Below are 17,319 nucleotides of genomic sequence, written 5' to 3' on the forward strand. Positions count from 1 at the left end.
TGTGCTTTCTGTGGATACCACAGAGTTTTTTTTTGCACAGATTATATTTGCATATAAATTTGTTTACTGCATCAGAACACAAATTTAGCATTATGCTTGTGTCAGGAAGGTGTGTGCTCTGGTGCAAACTTACTGCAGCAGCCTGTCTGTAAATTCCAGGTGCTTAGGTTTGCAGAGATGAAGTCAAAGCATGGGCAGGGTTTGGCTTCAGAGTATGGGTAGAGCCCAGCCCAAAGACACGTTTAAACCCCGCCCCCAAAGTTAAACAGTTCTTCAAACAGCAGAAGCCGTTCTTCCTGGTGACACATAATTGGCTTTATTATTTGTGCCTACACAATCCAGGTGAAAATAGCACCAGAGTTCCTCCCCTCCTTCCACCAGAACTAAGATCAACTAAAGCAATACCTGTTTCTTGAATATATTATCTTTCAGTAAAGCCAGCTATGACATGCAAGAATGAAACTGAAATAAAGGTAAGCGATTGTGAAACCTGAAGAAATTCAGCAGGCACGAAAGGACCTGGCATGAGATGAAAGCTATTTTCTGTCACAGAAATTCAGCCTGCTAAAATAACCAGTTTATGCCTCTCCCCGTCAGCTCTGTTCGTCTTTCTTTTTTGCATATTTGTGACACACTCCATGGTGTCTGTTTCCCTCTACGTCTCTATCTAAATAGGAACAAGCCTTGACCACAGAAAGATTTAATGCAAGTTAGAGAGGTTTGAGAAATAGAAGTTTGTTTGCACCTTAGCAGATGGCTTGAATTACATGCCTGATCCTGGCTGCCTCCACTCTCTTGCTGTCAGCTCTACTGCTGCTTGTTCTAAATTGAATCTGCCTTAATTTTCAGTTAAGCTGTGGGTGATGATCCCGTGTGTCATTGAGGCCCTGATGCTCAGAAGAAAATGCGGGTGCTAGAGGCCACTAGCATCCGCATTTACCAGTGCAAATATTCAAAGGCCTGGACCGTGGGAAACAAGGTTGTTTACGATCGGTGCAAGTAGCATGCTATTGTAGTCAAAAGCATGCAAATGAGGCCATTTCCTATTCCCCCCCCCCCCCCCCCATCCAGATGCTCAAAGAACAGCACACAGGTGCCCACACTGCTGCAAACCCTATGCCAGTTTTCAGCTGGCATTAGGGTGTCTGGGTGTCTGTGACTTGGGTCTTCCTGTTCTCTGACCACTCATGACAAATGTACTGCTCTGGGGAAGAGGTTCTACGACTCAGGTCCTGTTGTATTAAGCAGGGCCCTGCAGGCTCTGGTGGCAGCCATGGACAGCAGCTGAAAAAGGCAGGTAGCGGCACCTGGAGGAGGAGGGTGGAAGGTGGGTGAGGACACAGGTACAGAGCAGCAAGAGGAAGGGGGAAGGCTGGGAACGAGTCTAGAAAGATCAGGCAAGGAACACAAACTCCTTCCTCACAGTCGGGCAGGGAGGTAGGAACTAATGGATGTCTTTTGCCCTCTGGGTGTTGTTTCGACTGAAGTCACGTGACTATGCATGTGCCAGGCACCATCCTCCCCCTTTTACTTCTTAGTGCTCCGTGCTAACAGCATGCCTATATTTGCTTACTATTAGCATTAGGGAGTTATTTTGTCATGGTGTTTGGCATTATTTTTCTGGCGCTGTACAGAATTTGCCTTCCATTTCTGATACCCCTTTCATGATCCTCTCTTTACCTTTAGTACAACAGGAGTAAGTTGTTCAGTTATTACCTTGTCTAGCCTTTATGCAAATGTGGCTGTTGTCTCTGTAGTCAGAGCAGTGGGTTACTCCAGAGGTGTTGGAAGTACTTAGCAATGTCTGTGGACAAAAGTACTCTCCTTCCTCGGCACATAGACTATAAAGTGTTCCCTACTATTTTGTGAGTTTACTTTTAGTAATCAAAGAAGGTTTTTAATGTAGAAAATATCAAAAGTAGGAGAGCACTGGCAACCAGAGTTGGGGGTACCGGTGCCAGAAATGGTATTCGAAGCTGACGAGTCGGAGAAACTTAATGAATTCTCTGTAAACCTGGAGGATGTAATGGGGCAGTTCTACAAACTGAAGAGTAGCAAATCTCCGGGAACGGATGGTATTCATCCCAGAGTACCGATAGAACTGAAAAATGAGCTTGCGGAGCTATTGTTAGTAATATGTAATTTATCCTTAAAATCGAGCGTGGTACCGGAAGATTGTAACGCAGATTTTTTAAAAAGGTTCCAGAGGAAATCCGGGAAATTATATACCGGTGAGTCTGACGTCGATGCCGGGCAAAATGGTAGAGACTATTATAAAGAACAAAATTGCAGAGCATATTCAAAAGCATGGATTAATGAGACAAAGTCAACATGGATTTAGTGAAGCCATTCCTCCACTCTACTCCACTCCCTTGAAATTTGGCCATCCCTGTGGGGGAGGGGGGCAGTTGAGGACGTCCAAAATGTTTGAAAGAAGGACGTCCACAGCTTTGTTATGCCTCCGCTGACACATACATACCTCCCCCCCCCCCCCCCCCAAGGACCTGCATACTGCCCCCCCCCCTACAGGGATGGCCAGATTTCAAGGGAGTGGAGGAGTGGCCTAGTGGTTAGAGCACTGGTCTTGCAATCTAGAGGTGGCCGGTTGAAATCCCACTGCTGCTACTTGTGATCCAAAATCCAAATAAATAAATAAATAAAAAGGGTGTCAGAGGCATAGCAAAGGCATGGCTGTCCTTCTCACAGAAACATTTTGGACGTCCTCAACTGCCATCACAGAGAAGGACATCTTCAACTGCCGTCGCAGGGACGGAGGCATAGCAAAAGACATATTCTTTAAAAATAAAAAATAAAAAATAAAAGTTTTTGAAGTTGTGTTTTTCGGGGTGGGAGGTGGTTAGTGACCACTGGAGAAGTCAGGGGAGGTCATCCCCGATTCCCTCCAGTGGTCATCTGGTCAGTTCGGGCACCTGTTTGATGCTTGGTCGTGAAAAAAATGGACCAAGTAAAGTCGGCCAAATGCTCGTCAGGGCCGCCCTTCTTTTTTTCCATTATCGGCCGAGGACGGCTATCTCTTAACCATACCCTCGTCCCGCCTTCGCTACCCTGCCGACACGCCCCCTTGAACTTTCACTGTCCCTGCGACAGAAAGCAGTTGAAGCCGGCCAAAATCAGCTTTCAATTATGCCAATTTGGCCGGCATTGGGAGAAGGGCGGCCATCTTCCGATTTGTGTCAGAAGATGGCCGCCCTTCTCTTTCGAAAATAAGCAGGATAGCCTTATGTTTCTTACCACTGTTGTGCAAGTTTTGTTACTCCCTTTGTTTTTGTTTTTTTGTTTTTTTGTTCAATCTGTTTTTTATTAATTTTTCCATAACAGACAGTAAATTTAGTACCAATGACAATAACAATTTAACAAATAGGTCAATGTACACTTAAGTCACTGGACTCATGTGTAAAAATACCAATACAATTGACTACCATGATTCATCTCTGGAATAACTCCCTTTGTTTTTTCCACTTTTCTATTGAGGAGTGACAGTCGTTCCATTATATTTCTTGTGAGATTCTGAATAATAGCAACATTCCATGCTACCAATCCCAGGGACACCAGTGGCTTTCCCCATTTCTATCTCAATATCAGGATTCCCTCGCTATGGCTCCTTGTAACTGGCTTTTATACTTCCCTACAAACAATGGAATCCTGTTGGATCAGAATCTCTAAATGTAACACCTACTGTTACCCTTTGACACAATCTCTGGAGCAGAGGCCAGAATGTTCTCTGCAACTGTAGTGACATTTAACATTTTGATGGCCTCCTACACAAAGAAATATATATACATAATATTGGATGTCCAGTGCAAGCAAGTTCTCTCAGGAGCCAGGAAATCCATAAATGGAAAGCAGGGTCAAGTCTAACGATATCAAGTCTGTTCTCCCTCACATGCTCTGTTAACATTGAACAGGTGCATGTACTTGATATAACACTTCAAAGCCATCCGCTTCAATGTTTAGATCGGGACCTAAGCAGTAGTGACTAAACCTTTTTCTAATTGGCTGCTGTTTGGTGGCCTGTGTGGGATGAGTTGCTGGTGTCCAGTTCCCATCACAAAAATAAAGATAAAGTGAGGTAAAGGAGGCTATTGGAACTAAAAAGGAATCCTTCAGAAAATGGAAGAAGGAACCGAATGAGGAAAATAAAAAACGGCATAAGGAATGTCATCAGATGCAAAGCGCTGATAAGAAAGGCAAAGAGGGATTTTGAAAGAAAGTATTAGAGGCAAAAACTGATAGTAAAAATTTTTTTAGATACATTAAAAGCAGGAAACCGGCAAAAGAATCGGTTGGCCTGCAGGATGACTGGGGTGTAAAAGGGGCGATCAAGGAGACAAAGAAATAGCAGAAAAACTAAATGAGTTCTTTGCTTCCGTCTTCACCAAGGAAGATTTGGGTGGGATACTGGTGCCGGACAGGGTATTCGAAGCTGAAGAGTCGGAAAAACTTATTGAAATATCTGGAAGACATAATGGAGCGTTTCTGCAAACTGAAGAGTAGCAAATATCCTGGACCGGATGGTATTCAACCTAGGGTACTGATAGAACTAAAAAAATGAGCTGGCAGAGCTACTGTTATTGATTTGTAATTTATCCTTAAAATCGAGCGTGGTACCGGAAGATTGGAGGTTCCAGAGGAGACCCGGAAAATTATAGACCGGTGAGTCTGACGTTGGTGCCGGGCAAAATGGTAGAGACTATTATCAAGAACAAAATTACAGAGCACATTCAAAATCATGAACTAATGGGACAAAGTCAACATGGATTTAGTGAAGGGAAGTCTTGCCTCACTAATCTGCTGCATTTCTTTGAAGGGGTAAACAAACATGTGGACAAAGGTGAGCCTGTTGATATTGTGTATCTAGATTTTCAGAAAGCGTTTGATAAGGTCCCTCATGAAAGACTACAGAGGAAATTAGATGGACATGGGATCGGAGGTAGTGTCTTACTGTGGATTAAAAACTGGTTGAAAGATAGGAAACAGAGTAAGATTAAAAGGTCAATATTCGCAATGGAAAAGGGTAGTTAGCGGGGTCCCCCAGGGATCGGTGCTGGGACCTCTGCTTTTTAATATATTTATAAATGACCTAGAGATGGAGGTAACTAGTGAGGTAATCAAATTTGCCAATGACACAAAGTTATTCAAAGTAGTCAAATCGCAGGAAGATTGTGAAAAACTACAAGAGGACCTTACAAGACTGGGAGACTGGGCGTCTAAATGGCAGATGACGTTTAATGTGAACAAGTGCAAAGTGATGCATATGGAAAAGAGGAACCCAAACTATAACTACGTCATGCAAGGTTCAGCGTTGGGAGTCACAGACCGAGAAAGGGATCTAGGTGTCGTCATTGATGATACGTTGAAAACGTCTGCTCAATATGCTGCTGCGGCTAGGAAAGTAAATAGAATGTTGGGTATCATTAGGAAAGGGATTGAAAACAAAAATAAGGATATTATTCTGCCATTGTATCGCTCCATGGTGCGACCGCACCTCAAGTATTGTGTTCAATTCTGGTCGCCACATCTCAAAAGACACAGCAGAATTGGAAAAGGTGCAGAGAAGGGCGACAAAGATGATACAGGGGATGGGTTGACTTCCCTATCAGGATAGGCTGAAGAAGCTGGGGCTCTTCAGCTTGGAGAAAAGGCGGCTGAGGGGAGATATGATAGAGGTCTATAAGATAATGAGTGGAATGGAACGGGTCGATGTGGAGCATCTGTTTGCGTTTTCCAAAAATACTAGGTCAAGGGGGCATGTGATGAAGCTGCAGTGTGGTAAATTTAAAATGAATTAGTGGAAATTTTTCTTCACTCAATGCGTAGTTAAACTCTGGAATTCGCTGCCGGAAAAGGCGGTTATCATACGGACTTCAAAAAAGGGTTGACTGCTTCCTGGAGGAAAAAGCCATAGAATGTTATTGAATGGACAAGGGCATAATGCAGTATTTCTAGGATGGGTGGGACAAATTGCTTGTTCTTTTGGCCGCTGTCGGTGACAGGGTGCTGGGCTCGATGGACCCTTGGTCTGTCCCAGCATGGCGATGCTTATGTACTTATAAATCCAAAAATCCGGACTGCTCAGGGATCAGGTCAGTCCAGATTTTTGCATTGTTTGGGTTCTCAGGCAGGTTTCTCCAGCTTCTTTCCCCCCACTCCTGGCCCTGCCTACTCGCTCCGTCTCTCACCTCAAGTCTTCATAATCCAGCGGCAGCCTTACTCACTTGCTGCCTCCAGCTTGCACCGAGCCTTTCCCCTCTGACCCGTTCTGCCCCTTTTGATGCAACTTCTGGGTCAAAGGGGAAAGGCCTGGTGCATGCTGGAGGCAGTCAGTGAATAAGGCTGCCGCTGGACTGCAAAGACTTCAGGTTAGAGAAGGAGCAAGCAGCCAAGGCCAGCTATAGGGGGAAAGATGCTGGATTGTGCAGGGAGAGAGGGAAGGAAGGGGGAGGCATAGCCACTTGGGGGCCTGGGAGAGTGCGCAGGGCCAGGAGAGAAGATGTACTGTGGGGTGGGGGGGGGGAGGAGGGGAGTTCAGATTCTTGGGCGGTTGGTAAGAAAATTTGAAGGGTCCGGATTCTCTGGTGGTCCAGATTTCTGGCATCTGGATATCCACATGTCTACTGTACACAGGTCTATTTGTTTGTTTCTTTGCTTTGGGTGCCAACAACTGTATATCCCATATGATATGTAATGGTGTTCCTCTGGAACAGGGCTCAGATACAGTGGTGGTGCAGTAAATACTATTAGATGGATTAAGTACATAAGTAATGCCACACTGGGAAAAGTCTAAGGGTCCATCGAGCCCAGCATCCTGTCCACGACAGCGGCCAATCCAGGCCAAGGGCACCTGGCAAGCTTTCCAAACGTACAAACATTCTATACATGTTATTCCTGGAATTGTGGATTTTTCCCAAGTCCATTTAGTAGAGGTTTATGGACTTGTTCTTTAGGAAACCGTCTAACCCCTTTTTAAACTCACCGTCTAACCCCTTTTTAAACTCTGCCAAGCTAACCGCCTTCACCACGTTCTCCGGCAACGAATTCCAGAGTTTAATTATGTGTTGGGTGAAGAAACATTTTCTCCAATTTGTTTTAAATTTACTACACTGTAGTTTCATCGCATGCCTCCTAGTCCTAGTATTTTTGGAAAGCGTGAACAGACGCTTCACACCCACCTGTTCCACTCCACTCATCTTCCACACACACACAACAGATGGGCACAAGTCTCCAGACCCCCCCCCCCAGCCATCCAGCAATTCCCCTCTCTCCCCTCCCCTGCCGTCACGCACCCCCAAAGGTAGTCTATGCTCCACCCACCCCCACCCCCACGATGACTCCGCACCCACCACGACCCAGGTCGTCGCTGAAGCCGCTCCCCCCTCTCCGAACGCCCACCCACACAACTGACCTGCCCAAACACAAACAGAAGATTGTAAGAAGCAAAACGGCACTGCAAGCAGCCAGCAGGCATTGGCTGTACACTCTGAAGCCGCACCTCCTCTAGCCTCTGACATTACTCTACGGGTTCATCCTGCAGGGGCATTGACGTCAGGCTAGAGGAGGAGCGGCTTCAGAGTGTACAGCCAATGCCTGCTGGCTGCCTGCGGTAACGTCTTGCTTCTTAAAATCTTCTGTTTCTGTTTGGGCAGGTCAGTTGGGTGGGGGGGCGTTTGGAGAGGGGGGAGTGGCGGCAGCAACGACGACATGGGTGCGGGTGGAAGGGGGTGCAGTGGCAACAGAGACATCAGGGGGAGGGGAACGGTGACGGACGCTGGGGGGCGTGGCAAAAGGGACGGGGCGAGAGAACATTCGTAGGGAGGCTGGAGGGGGGACAGGGACACAATATAATCGCTGGGTGGCTGGAGGGGGGCAGGAGAGAGAGGAAAATCGGAGGGGGGCAGGGGACAGAGGACAATCACTGGGTGGCTAGAGGGGGGACAAGGGACACAGGAAAATCACTGAGTGGCTGGACGGGGGGGGGGCAGGGGAGACAGGACAATCACTGGGCGGCTAGAGGGGGGCAGGGCACACAGGAGAATAGCAGGGTGGCTAGAGGGAGGGCAGGGGAGATAGAACAATCACTAGGTGGCTGGAGGAGGGGCAGGAGAGAGAGAACAAACGCAGGGTGGCTGGAGGAGGGGGCAGGGAATATAGAAGACTCACTGGGTACCTGGAGGGGGAGCAGGGGACACAGGAAATTCGCTGAGTGGCTGCAGGGGGGCAAGGGACAGAGGAGACTGGCTGGTTGCCTGGAAGGGAAGTAAGGGAGAGAACACCATCGCTGTATGGCTGCAGGGGGGCAAGGGAAAAAGTATAATCGCTGGGTGGCTGGAGGGGGAGCAGGGGACACACACACACACACACCCCAAGGAAAACCTTGCTAGCGCCCATTTCATTTGTGCCAGAAACGGGCCTTTTTTACTAGTTATTTTATATACCTCTATCATGTCTCCCCTCTCTTCTCCAAGCTGAAAAGCCCTAGCCTCCTTAGTCTTTCTTCATAGGGAAGTCATCCCATCCCCGCTATCATTTTAGTCGCCCTTCGCTGCACCTTTTCCAATTCTACTATATCTTTCTTGAGAATCGGCGACCAGAATTGAACACAATACTCAAGGTGCGGTTGCACCATGGAGTGATACAATGGCATTATAACATCCTCATACCTGTTTTCCATACCTTTCCTAATAATACCCAACATTCTATTCGCTTTCCTAGCCGCAGCAGCACACTGAGCAGAAGGTTTCAGTGTATTATCGACGACAACACCCAGATCCCTTTCTTGGTCCGTAATTATGAGGATATAATGAAAGCATCAGCAATCTAGACAGAGCAGTAAATTAAACTTGACTTGACTTCATCATATGTAATGCTTTGAAGTTTCAGATTAGAAAATAAAAAAAAAAAAAAATTGTACTTATTTTTTTCTCTCTCCCTCTGACCAACACTTTTCCTTCCACCATGACAGCTTCCAGGCAAGGTTTGGTAGTGCTGCTTAATTATGCTGACACACTGATCAGAATCTAGTCTCTGCTTAGAGCACAGAATGCTTGGCTTTTTGTCAGTTTTTGGGTAAAACATAAGTTTAAGCCTTTGGCATCTGTGCTTCAGTCAGTTCTAAAATACTGTCGCAGATCCAAGCCTGCCCTCCCGTTTCCTCAAGTACAGGAAGTTTGTCTTTTTTGTTTCCGGAGGCAGGATGTCCAGTGTCTACTTGTGTGTGTGAAGAGGGAAAGGAGTGGCAAAGGTAAGAAGATGAGGAAGAAAAGCTGGGAATTAACAACCTAAGGAGCTGGTACAGAGAAAAAGGGGGATGGGGTGGGTGAAGAGAGGAAAAGTTGAGAACTAGTAAGATTAATCTTTACACTGATGTCTTCTTCTAAAGCATTCACGGTGCGCCCTGGCTAGTAGTCCATGAAAGGAATATACAACCCTTCAAAAAGCTCCTTGTGTTCTCTAGCACGGGGGTGGGCTACCATGCATATGCATGATATCTATTTGCATATATATGTATTTACTTTTATTTCCAGGTGCTTGATGTACTGCCGCCAGCCACATATGTGGCATTTATACAGTTTACATGAGCTATAAAATTTAAGAAGAAAAAAAAAAGGTGAAGGAAGGGAGGAGTGAGATAGGAGGGGGAAAAAATTTGGATGGGGGAAGTCAATGGAAGGCGTCTTAAAAGAAGGTGGTCTTGAATTCTCATTCACTAGATTTAAATCCCTCAAGTCGGATGTAGGGAGGCAATGAATTCTAGAGTTGGGGTCTAAGAGGAAAGAGTGGTTGTTGATGTATGATGGAGTAGTGGGGAAGAGACCTTTTGAAGACAAGTATTTTGAATTTAATCCTGAAAAAGAGAGGGAGTCAAGTGTTCAGAGCGTAGTAGAAGAGTGACCTGATCAAAAAGGTGAGCCTGATGAAGGAGCTTGACAACGGTGGACTGAATGAGTTGGAGGTGTTTTCAAAGGGGTGAAGAGGGAGGCCTGCAAAGAGTTGCAGTAATCCAGATGGGAGATGGTGAGGTTTAGGATTAAGGTGAGAATAAGAGCACAAGGAAGTAGGTGATACAAGACATGGATGCTATGCCAAGCAAAGAAAGAAGATCGGACAACACAAATACATAGAACAGCAGGCTGCAAACCAGAGAAATCAGTTCAAAATCACTGGTACTGCTTGTGACCACGGACAAGTCATTAACCCTCCATTGTCTCAGGTACAAGCAGAGATTTTAAGACCTCTGGGGACAGAAAAATACCTATAGTACCTGAATATAACTCATTTTGAACTACTTCTGAAAAGGGGCTAGCTAGATCTAAAACCATTTTGGTATAGTAGGTGTGAAGGACAGCAAGTCTCTCTATAGGTGGAGGGTAGGATATTATTTGCAGAAATGGTGTGAAAGATCTGAAAGAATTAGGAAAGAGTTGAAGTGTAAAGTGACAAAGGACTGGAAGGGGTGGAAATGGGACGGGGGAGAAGATGAATGAGGAGGAATGGAAAACTAGTTAGAGGGTAAGAGAAAATAAAGGAGTGGATGCCAGGAGGTATTTGAGTGAAAGAGAAGATGGGGCTGGTGATGGAATGTGAATCAGAAAGTGGTATATGAGAGTTTCAGAGGGGTAAGAACAGAGAATGGAAGTGGGCAATTGAGTGGATGAAAGGAGAAGAATAGGAGGCTTGAAAAGGAGACATAAGACAAAAGGGGAGAACAAAACTGGTAGGTAAGTGATAGGTGAAAAAATGGAGACTGAAGTCTCATGGTGTCAAATATAGCTACATTTTCCCCCTCATTCTCTGAGTGGAGAGGCAAATAAGAGAAAAATGTAGAAAAAAGGTACCAACCAATAATGTTTGGCTGTTGTACAAAAGGAAGGGAAGACAACAAGAAATATAAAGGAGACCCTGGTAAAGAACTTAGGAGAAGATCAGCACAAGGAAAGTAACCAAGAGACTGTGACCAATCCGATTTAGAAAAAAAAAAAAGTATGCCCAGACAACAAAATGTAAATTACCATGGTTTGGTGTAAGTCAGGCTTGGGAAATTTGCGAGATAAAACAATAGAGATGCGCAAGTACAGGAGGAAATGCATTTTTGTTTCTCTTTTTTTTTTCCCCAATACTGGGCTGGTCATAAAGTCTGGCTTTCTCAGGTGCTTGAATTTTGGTTTTGTCTGCATGATCCTTTCTAACTTGTGGTTTCCTATCCTGTATTAGCTGAGGGTGTGTCTGTGTTTATGTGACAAGAGTTGAAGGATTTTTCTAGTTTGTAATAGTTTGTCTCATTCGGACTTTCCAATAGGAGGCAGATTAGTGTCTAGGATCTAGTGTAAATAGTTACATTGTTATCTTTCATAGGCAGTTTGGTCCTGGGAGTTAGGGCTGTTACATTTGCTTTATAGGTGCTGAATCTTTTACAGGTTTTTGTGTTACTTGTCTGGCATTAGGAGAGTGTTACTGTTTCTGAAGTGACACCACAATTTGGTGTGTCGTTTTGGGAAGGTAAGTTTTAAGGGCAAATGTCCTAGCTCTATTGGGAGATGTGGCATGGATGTTACAGAACTGAAAGGTGCAAGGTGTATATTAAGATTCTTTTCTACCCTGTAAGGATGCCAGACTTCACTCCCATCTACAAGAACTGGTTGAAAGATGCTATCAAATAATTTTAATGTTAAGTTTTACTGAGTAGCCAAAACTAGCTGAGGGATTTCTTTATGCAGAGAAAGCTCTTGGGACATTGGTGAGATGAGAATATGATGTCTGGAAATGTCACCTTTTTGTTTGCCCCACCCCATAAATACTCCTATTTAGACACCAGGGCTGCAAAGTCAGAATCAGACTCCAACTCCAGTTTCAAAACAAAAAAATGTTTTATTATACACGGTAAATATATCATTTTAGACATACTTATCTGTCTTTGTCCTGGATCTAAATTTATATTTACCAGTATTTTAGATCTAGAACAAAAATTTGAAGCCTAATATCAGTAGAAGTCAGTCGGAGAGTAGAAAAATAGAAGTCGGTGGAAGGTTTGGTGTACCAGCTCTGCAGCCCTGCTAGAGACACCACAAGTTGATTGCCATTTCTTCCTCTCTTTGATATATGTGAAAGTACTACGTATATCATTTATTGAACCTTACAGTCACTGTACAGTTGTGTAGCTTTTTATTTCACTAGAAAGCAGAGTATAGTTTGGAAATCTTAAAATAGTTACTAATAAGGAAATCAGTCTGACATTTCTTTCACAAAAAAAAAAGAGTTCTGTCAGAAGAGAGGTTACTGTTTCCAGATTTAGTAAAGCCTGGTTTTGGGTTTTTTTTTTTTTTTTTGGTAAATCTGGCATTCATGTAGCAAACATACAAATTGAACCAGTCTATAATTTTTACATAATGAATTCTGTTATGGGACACACTTTTAAATATTGGTGCCAGGCTTCTATGAGGTGAGGTTCCAAATTAGATACTTCAGTTCAAGTCAGAAAAAGGAACTTATGAATGAAAGGTCAAGGTATTGAAGAGAGGGTGGGCAGATGTACTCTATTGCCGACAGGACAGCCGATGTCTGGAGTCTCCTAATAACTCAGAGGCTAACAACCAAAATTGAGAAAATTCGTGCACGCATTGGACAGATATAGAAGGGGGGTGGTGGAAAGAGGAAAGGAGGTAATTGAACATATAATTGGGTGGGTAATGATGTAGTGTAGAAACTAGGGGTGAGAAGTTCTTACCTGCTAATGACACACATGTAAAATGGGCAGGCAGAACCGATGTATCTAAGCTCAGAGTTGGGCTCTGTTCAGATTTCAAGGAGTGGTGGGGGGAGGGAAGAATGAAAGAACTGTGACCTTAACTAGAGAACGTTTTTGAAAAATTAATGGAATTTAGATTAACTTTCTGCATTTTTATTTGTAGAGGCACCAAATCCAGTTACATTGGTGGGAAATGTCCATGGATGGGATATCAACTAAAGCCCTAAAGGTGAGAAGAGACCCCGTCGGAAAGTATTCTTAATGCAAGCCTTCCTTGTCTCTCTATGCCTTCCTGCTTTAACTTCTTGTTTATTACTTGATATTCTTCTTTTTCCTTCAAGTACTCTGCTTATGTAAAGATCCTCTCGCTCTTCGACTGAACAGGTGAAGCAGGAAATGGGGGAGAACATGCCTGTCCTGTCCGATGAGGAACTGATGAACATGACGGTCCGTGAGCTTAACCATCACCTTCGTGGGCTCTCCAAGGAAGAAGTTGTGAGATTGAAGCAACGCCGACGCACCTTAAAGAACCGTGGCTATGCTGCCAGCTGCCGCGTGAAACGCGTCTCTCAGAAAGAAGAGCTGGAGAAACAGAAGACAGACCTGGAGCAAGAGGTAGAGAAGCTGGCCAAGGAGAACTCCAGCATGAAACTAGAGCTTGATGCATTGCGTGCCAAATATGAGGCCCTGCAGAACTTTGCACGCACTGTTGCCCACAGTCCCATCGCACCTGCCAAGGTAGCCACCACTAGCGTCATCACCATTGTCAAATCCACTGGCAGCATCCCTTCCAACCCAGCCACTTATTCCTAGTCTTCAGCTTATCCTACCTCTTACTGTAAGCCTTAACCAATCAAATAATACTTTTTTTGGTCTTATGATACCCATTTCCCAGAAAGCACTGCAGACTCCCAACCTCACCATTCAGTGGCTGACAAATCCAAAAGGGAGGGGAATTGCTCTCATCATATGCGACAGCATAAAACTTGTTTGAGTGAGAGAGGCCAAGTTTGAGTGAATATCCTTTTCTCCATGGAAGAAAACAGGATTACAAAGTCTTGCCTTGCATCTGACATTTTTGTGGAAAGGGAGACTGTGAAATGAACCCTGCCATGAGGAGTGACAGCAGTGCAGCAAACAAAGGATCAGCTTTGGTACTGTGACCAACTCAAATGGTCATGGTTTAAAAAGAAAAGGAACTATGGAAATATTTGAAGTGTCAGAATTTTATTAGCTAGGCTGTGTGATCTTTATCTGTAGACGTTTTCTCTGTTTTTCCCATGCAGATTTCTTTGTTTCATTTTTCCTTGTGAGGGGACAGGAGGGCCATGGATGGATGGCAGAAACAGAACATTGGTGCTATAATAATCCTGTACATCATTTCTAGGCAATTTACTATGGGTTTGTCCCTCACTCTGCTGGACAGACACTATCTGATAGAAAGCGGGAAGCACTGAACGTAGGATTACACCTTCCTTGGTATAGGACAGGAACAGAGAAGATGTGAATAGGAAGGGATAAGGTAGGCCTGGGAGAGGGAGAGATGTTAAGTATGGCAAAGGGTGAGTGTACTGAAGAAGAAAGATGGTAGAGACAGGTAAGAAGAAAGGGAAGAGAATGTAGCAGCATAGAGTACAAAGACCGGAGTTGTGGCAGCAAAACACTGGAAGGAAGGCGAGGACAGGAAGAGTATACAGATAAAGCAAACACCTGACAAAGAGAAGCTAGGTCATAAAGACAGATAAAAGGTTGGGTGAAATCAGGCTTAGAAACCTCCTATTGTCAATTCATTGTGAACATAAGGATAAAGGATGTCTTTTCTTACCTCCTTAATATAATAAACTTTTCAGATCATGTGTGACACTACCAGTACTGGTTCCTAGACACAGAAATCTTTTTACACACTAAAACAGAAGAGGAAGAAAAGGGACGATGCTATAGAAGGCTAAGTAGCAAGCAGGCTTCCCTAATCAAGGAAGAAAAGACTTGAGCTTAAATATGCCAGTGAGGATCATGGTATGAAGTTGAAAGCAGGAAGTCGGAGCCACACACAAGTCAAAAAAAAAAAAAGTGACAGGGTCATAGCTGCCTAGAATCACCACAAACAATAAAAATGGGGTCAGAAGTCAAGTATACTGGGGATAGAGAGGCACATGTCTATGTTAAGGGCAGCAGTTCAGAGATAGAATAAGGTCTGCAATGAGAGAAACAGGTCAGGGAAACTGGGTGGACTTAGTCAAGAGGTCATTATTATCCACAGCGATATTCAATGTAGAAGATGTCATCAGGAGCAGGATGGTGACAGCCTATGGCAGTGATGGCGAACCTTTCAGAGACCGAGTGCCCAAACAGCAACCCAAAATCTAATTATTTATCGGAAAGTGCCATTCCCCCTCCCCCTCCCTCTCCGTCCCACTCCCTCTCGTCCCCCCAAGTTACAGGATCCCCCCTCCCTCCCAGTTCAACAGGATCCCCCCTCCCTCTGAGTTCCACAGGGTCCCCTCTCCCTCCCTCCCATTTTATTTATTGCACTTGTATCCCACATTTTCCCACCTATTTGCAGGCTCAATGTGGCATACAAAGATCTGTTATGGCATCGCCATTCCAGGGTAGAGATACAATTGGTGTTACAAAGAGATCGAGGGTTGTCATGGGAGGAACCAGAATGCTGCTCATTCAATGACTCTCTCTCCTATCAGCATTTTCTTACTACTGTGGTAGCCAATCTTTGTGCCCCACAAACGGAACGGTGTTTTATTTAATCCTGCAGTGCTGTCATAGTGAAAACACACCAGCAACCCTACATGGAGGCTGGTCTGACAAGGAAAACCAATGGCGTCAAAGGCAAAAGCTTTTCCAGAGCAGCCCGCCCTCCCTCCATCCGAGTACCAGGGCCCCCCTCCGAAATTTAAAAGTCATACCTGGTCGGGGTTAAGGCGGCATCGGCGGCAGCAGTAGTAGTTAAAAGCGTGCTGACTCGGCGCGCCTTCAGCCTTCCCTGCTGTCTCTCAAGCTCTGTGGTCCCGCCCTTGTGGAAACAGGAAATGAGGGCGGGGCCACAGAGCTTGAGAGACAGCAGGGAAGGCTGAAGGCGCGCCGAGTCAGCATGCTTTTCACTACTGCTGCTGCCAACGCCGCCTTAACCCTGACCAGGTATGACTTTTATTCGGAGGTGGGGCCTGGTGCTCGGAGGGCGGGGCTGGAACTGCCTGAGGCACGCGTGCCATAGGTTCGCCATCACTGGCCTGTGGCATGAAGTACAGTGAAAGATGGATGTTGACAAGTGACAGCAGCTGACTTCTCACAAGTGCTGCAACTCACCCCAGAAACCTGGTCCTTTTAACTACATTCCAAGCTAATGGCAACCATGGTTAATTTTACCCATGCCTGAACTAGGTTTCTTGAGGGATGATCCAAGGTTTCATCTTTGTTTTTAGTTGTGCCACTGTAGCACATTTGAGCTTCCTCTTCATCAAGCCGGAGCGAGAGGGACTGTTTTGATGATTAATTGGTAGCCTCATCTCTGTGGGCTTTAGCACCCAGTCTCTCTCGGTAGAGACCAGAGCCTCAGCTACTTGGAAGTATAGCATCTGATCATATAGTAAAGAGGCACAGGAGATGCTGCAGACGTTTTCTTTAGAGCCCAATTAATTGTTTAATATTGGCTCCATTTTTGGTAAAGCAGCTATGTACACATGGAGGGAGAGTATACAGGCATGCTGCCTTGTAGGTAGTGAAATATAAAAGGGGAAAAAAAAGGCAGTAGCATCTGGCCCATTCCTGACTTCTCTTTAGTTCCAACCCCTCCTTCCCCCTTGCAAGGCACTTCACCACAAAAAAGCAAATATACACTTTTGCTTTTACCCTGATCCTTACAAATACCCTCGCACACCTGTTTCCTGACTCTGGTACATTCCTGCCCGTTAGTGGCAGCTTCTTGCTGGGCATTTCACTGTCAACCTATTGCTCTTAAAATTATTTATTGTATGAATATAAATTATTTTCTACCTTCACCATGGAGGATTATGCTGTGTCCTAGTGATATAATGCTAGTATACACAAGTACTGTGTTTTTATTTTGTATGAGTGTTTATATATAAATATAAAATCTCCTTTTATTACTTGCTTTCATATATGGCAAAATTTATTTATTTTTCAAATTTCAGTAAATACCTTCACCCACCCCCCCCCCCCCCCCCCCCATTCCCTATCTAGACGCTTGTATTTTTTTTTTTTTTTTTTTTGTATACTGTTTAAATAAAGTTTTTCATGTAGGTTTTTAGGGTTTCTTTCTTTTTTTTTTTTTTAACTTTTCAAAGGGGAAAACACTCCTACCTTGACTTACTAGGCTTCCCCCTATTTATGGAGACAGAAGAGAACAAAACTTTGGTAAAGCAGAACCTAGATGTGGTGACTTCATTAGAGACTGAAGCCCAAGCTTGCCAGACACTCGGAGGACTAGGCTTTGTGTTTTGTGTGAGTGTGTGTGTGTACAGTATGTGTGAGTACTCACATAGGGGAAAACACATGTTCAGAATCAAGCAGCAGCGAGAGAAATT

General features: G+C 44.6%; 1 protein-coding gene across 3 annotated transcripts in view; it reads left to right on the top strand.

Moving 5' to 3' along the window:
* Nucleotides 1-14,614, top strand: part of MAFF (MAF bZIP transcription factor F) — a 68,395-nt gene extending 53,781 nt beyond the window's left edge. For 2 of the 3 annotated variants that reach the window (XM_030208298.1, XM_030208308.1), the window contains exons 2-3: nt 12,924-12,989; nt 13,145-14,614. In XM_030208298.1, the coding sequence (XP_030064158.1) occupies nt 12,954-12,989; nt 13,145-13,573 (465 nt within the window). In that variant the 5' untranslated portion in view covers nt 12,924-12,953 and the 3' untranslated portion in view covers nt 13,574-14,614. Of the gene's footprint in view, nt 1-294; nt 474-12,923; nt 12,990-13,144 lie in introns of those variants that run through there. The other variant, XM_030208289.1, reaches the window with a different exon arrangement.
* The last annotated feature ends 2,705 nt before the right edge of the window (nt 14,615-17,319 follow it).

Source organism: Microcaecilia unicolor, chromosome 1 (assembly GCF_901765095.1).
Source record: "Microcaecilia unicolor chromosome 1, aMicUni1.1, whole genome shotgun sequence".
Taxonomy (NCBI): Eukaryota; Metazoa; Chordata; class Amphibia; order Gymnophiona; family Siphonopidae; genus Microcaecilia; species Microcaecilia unicolor.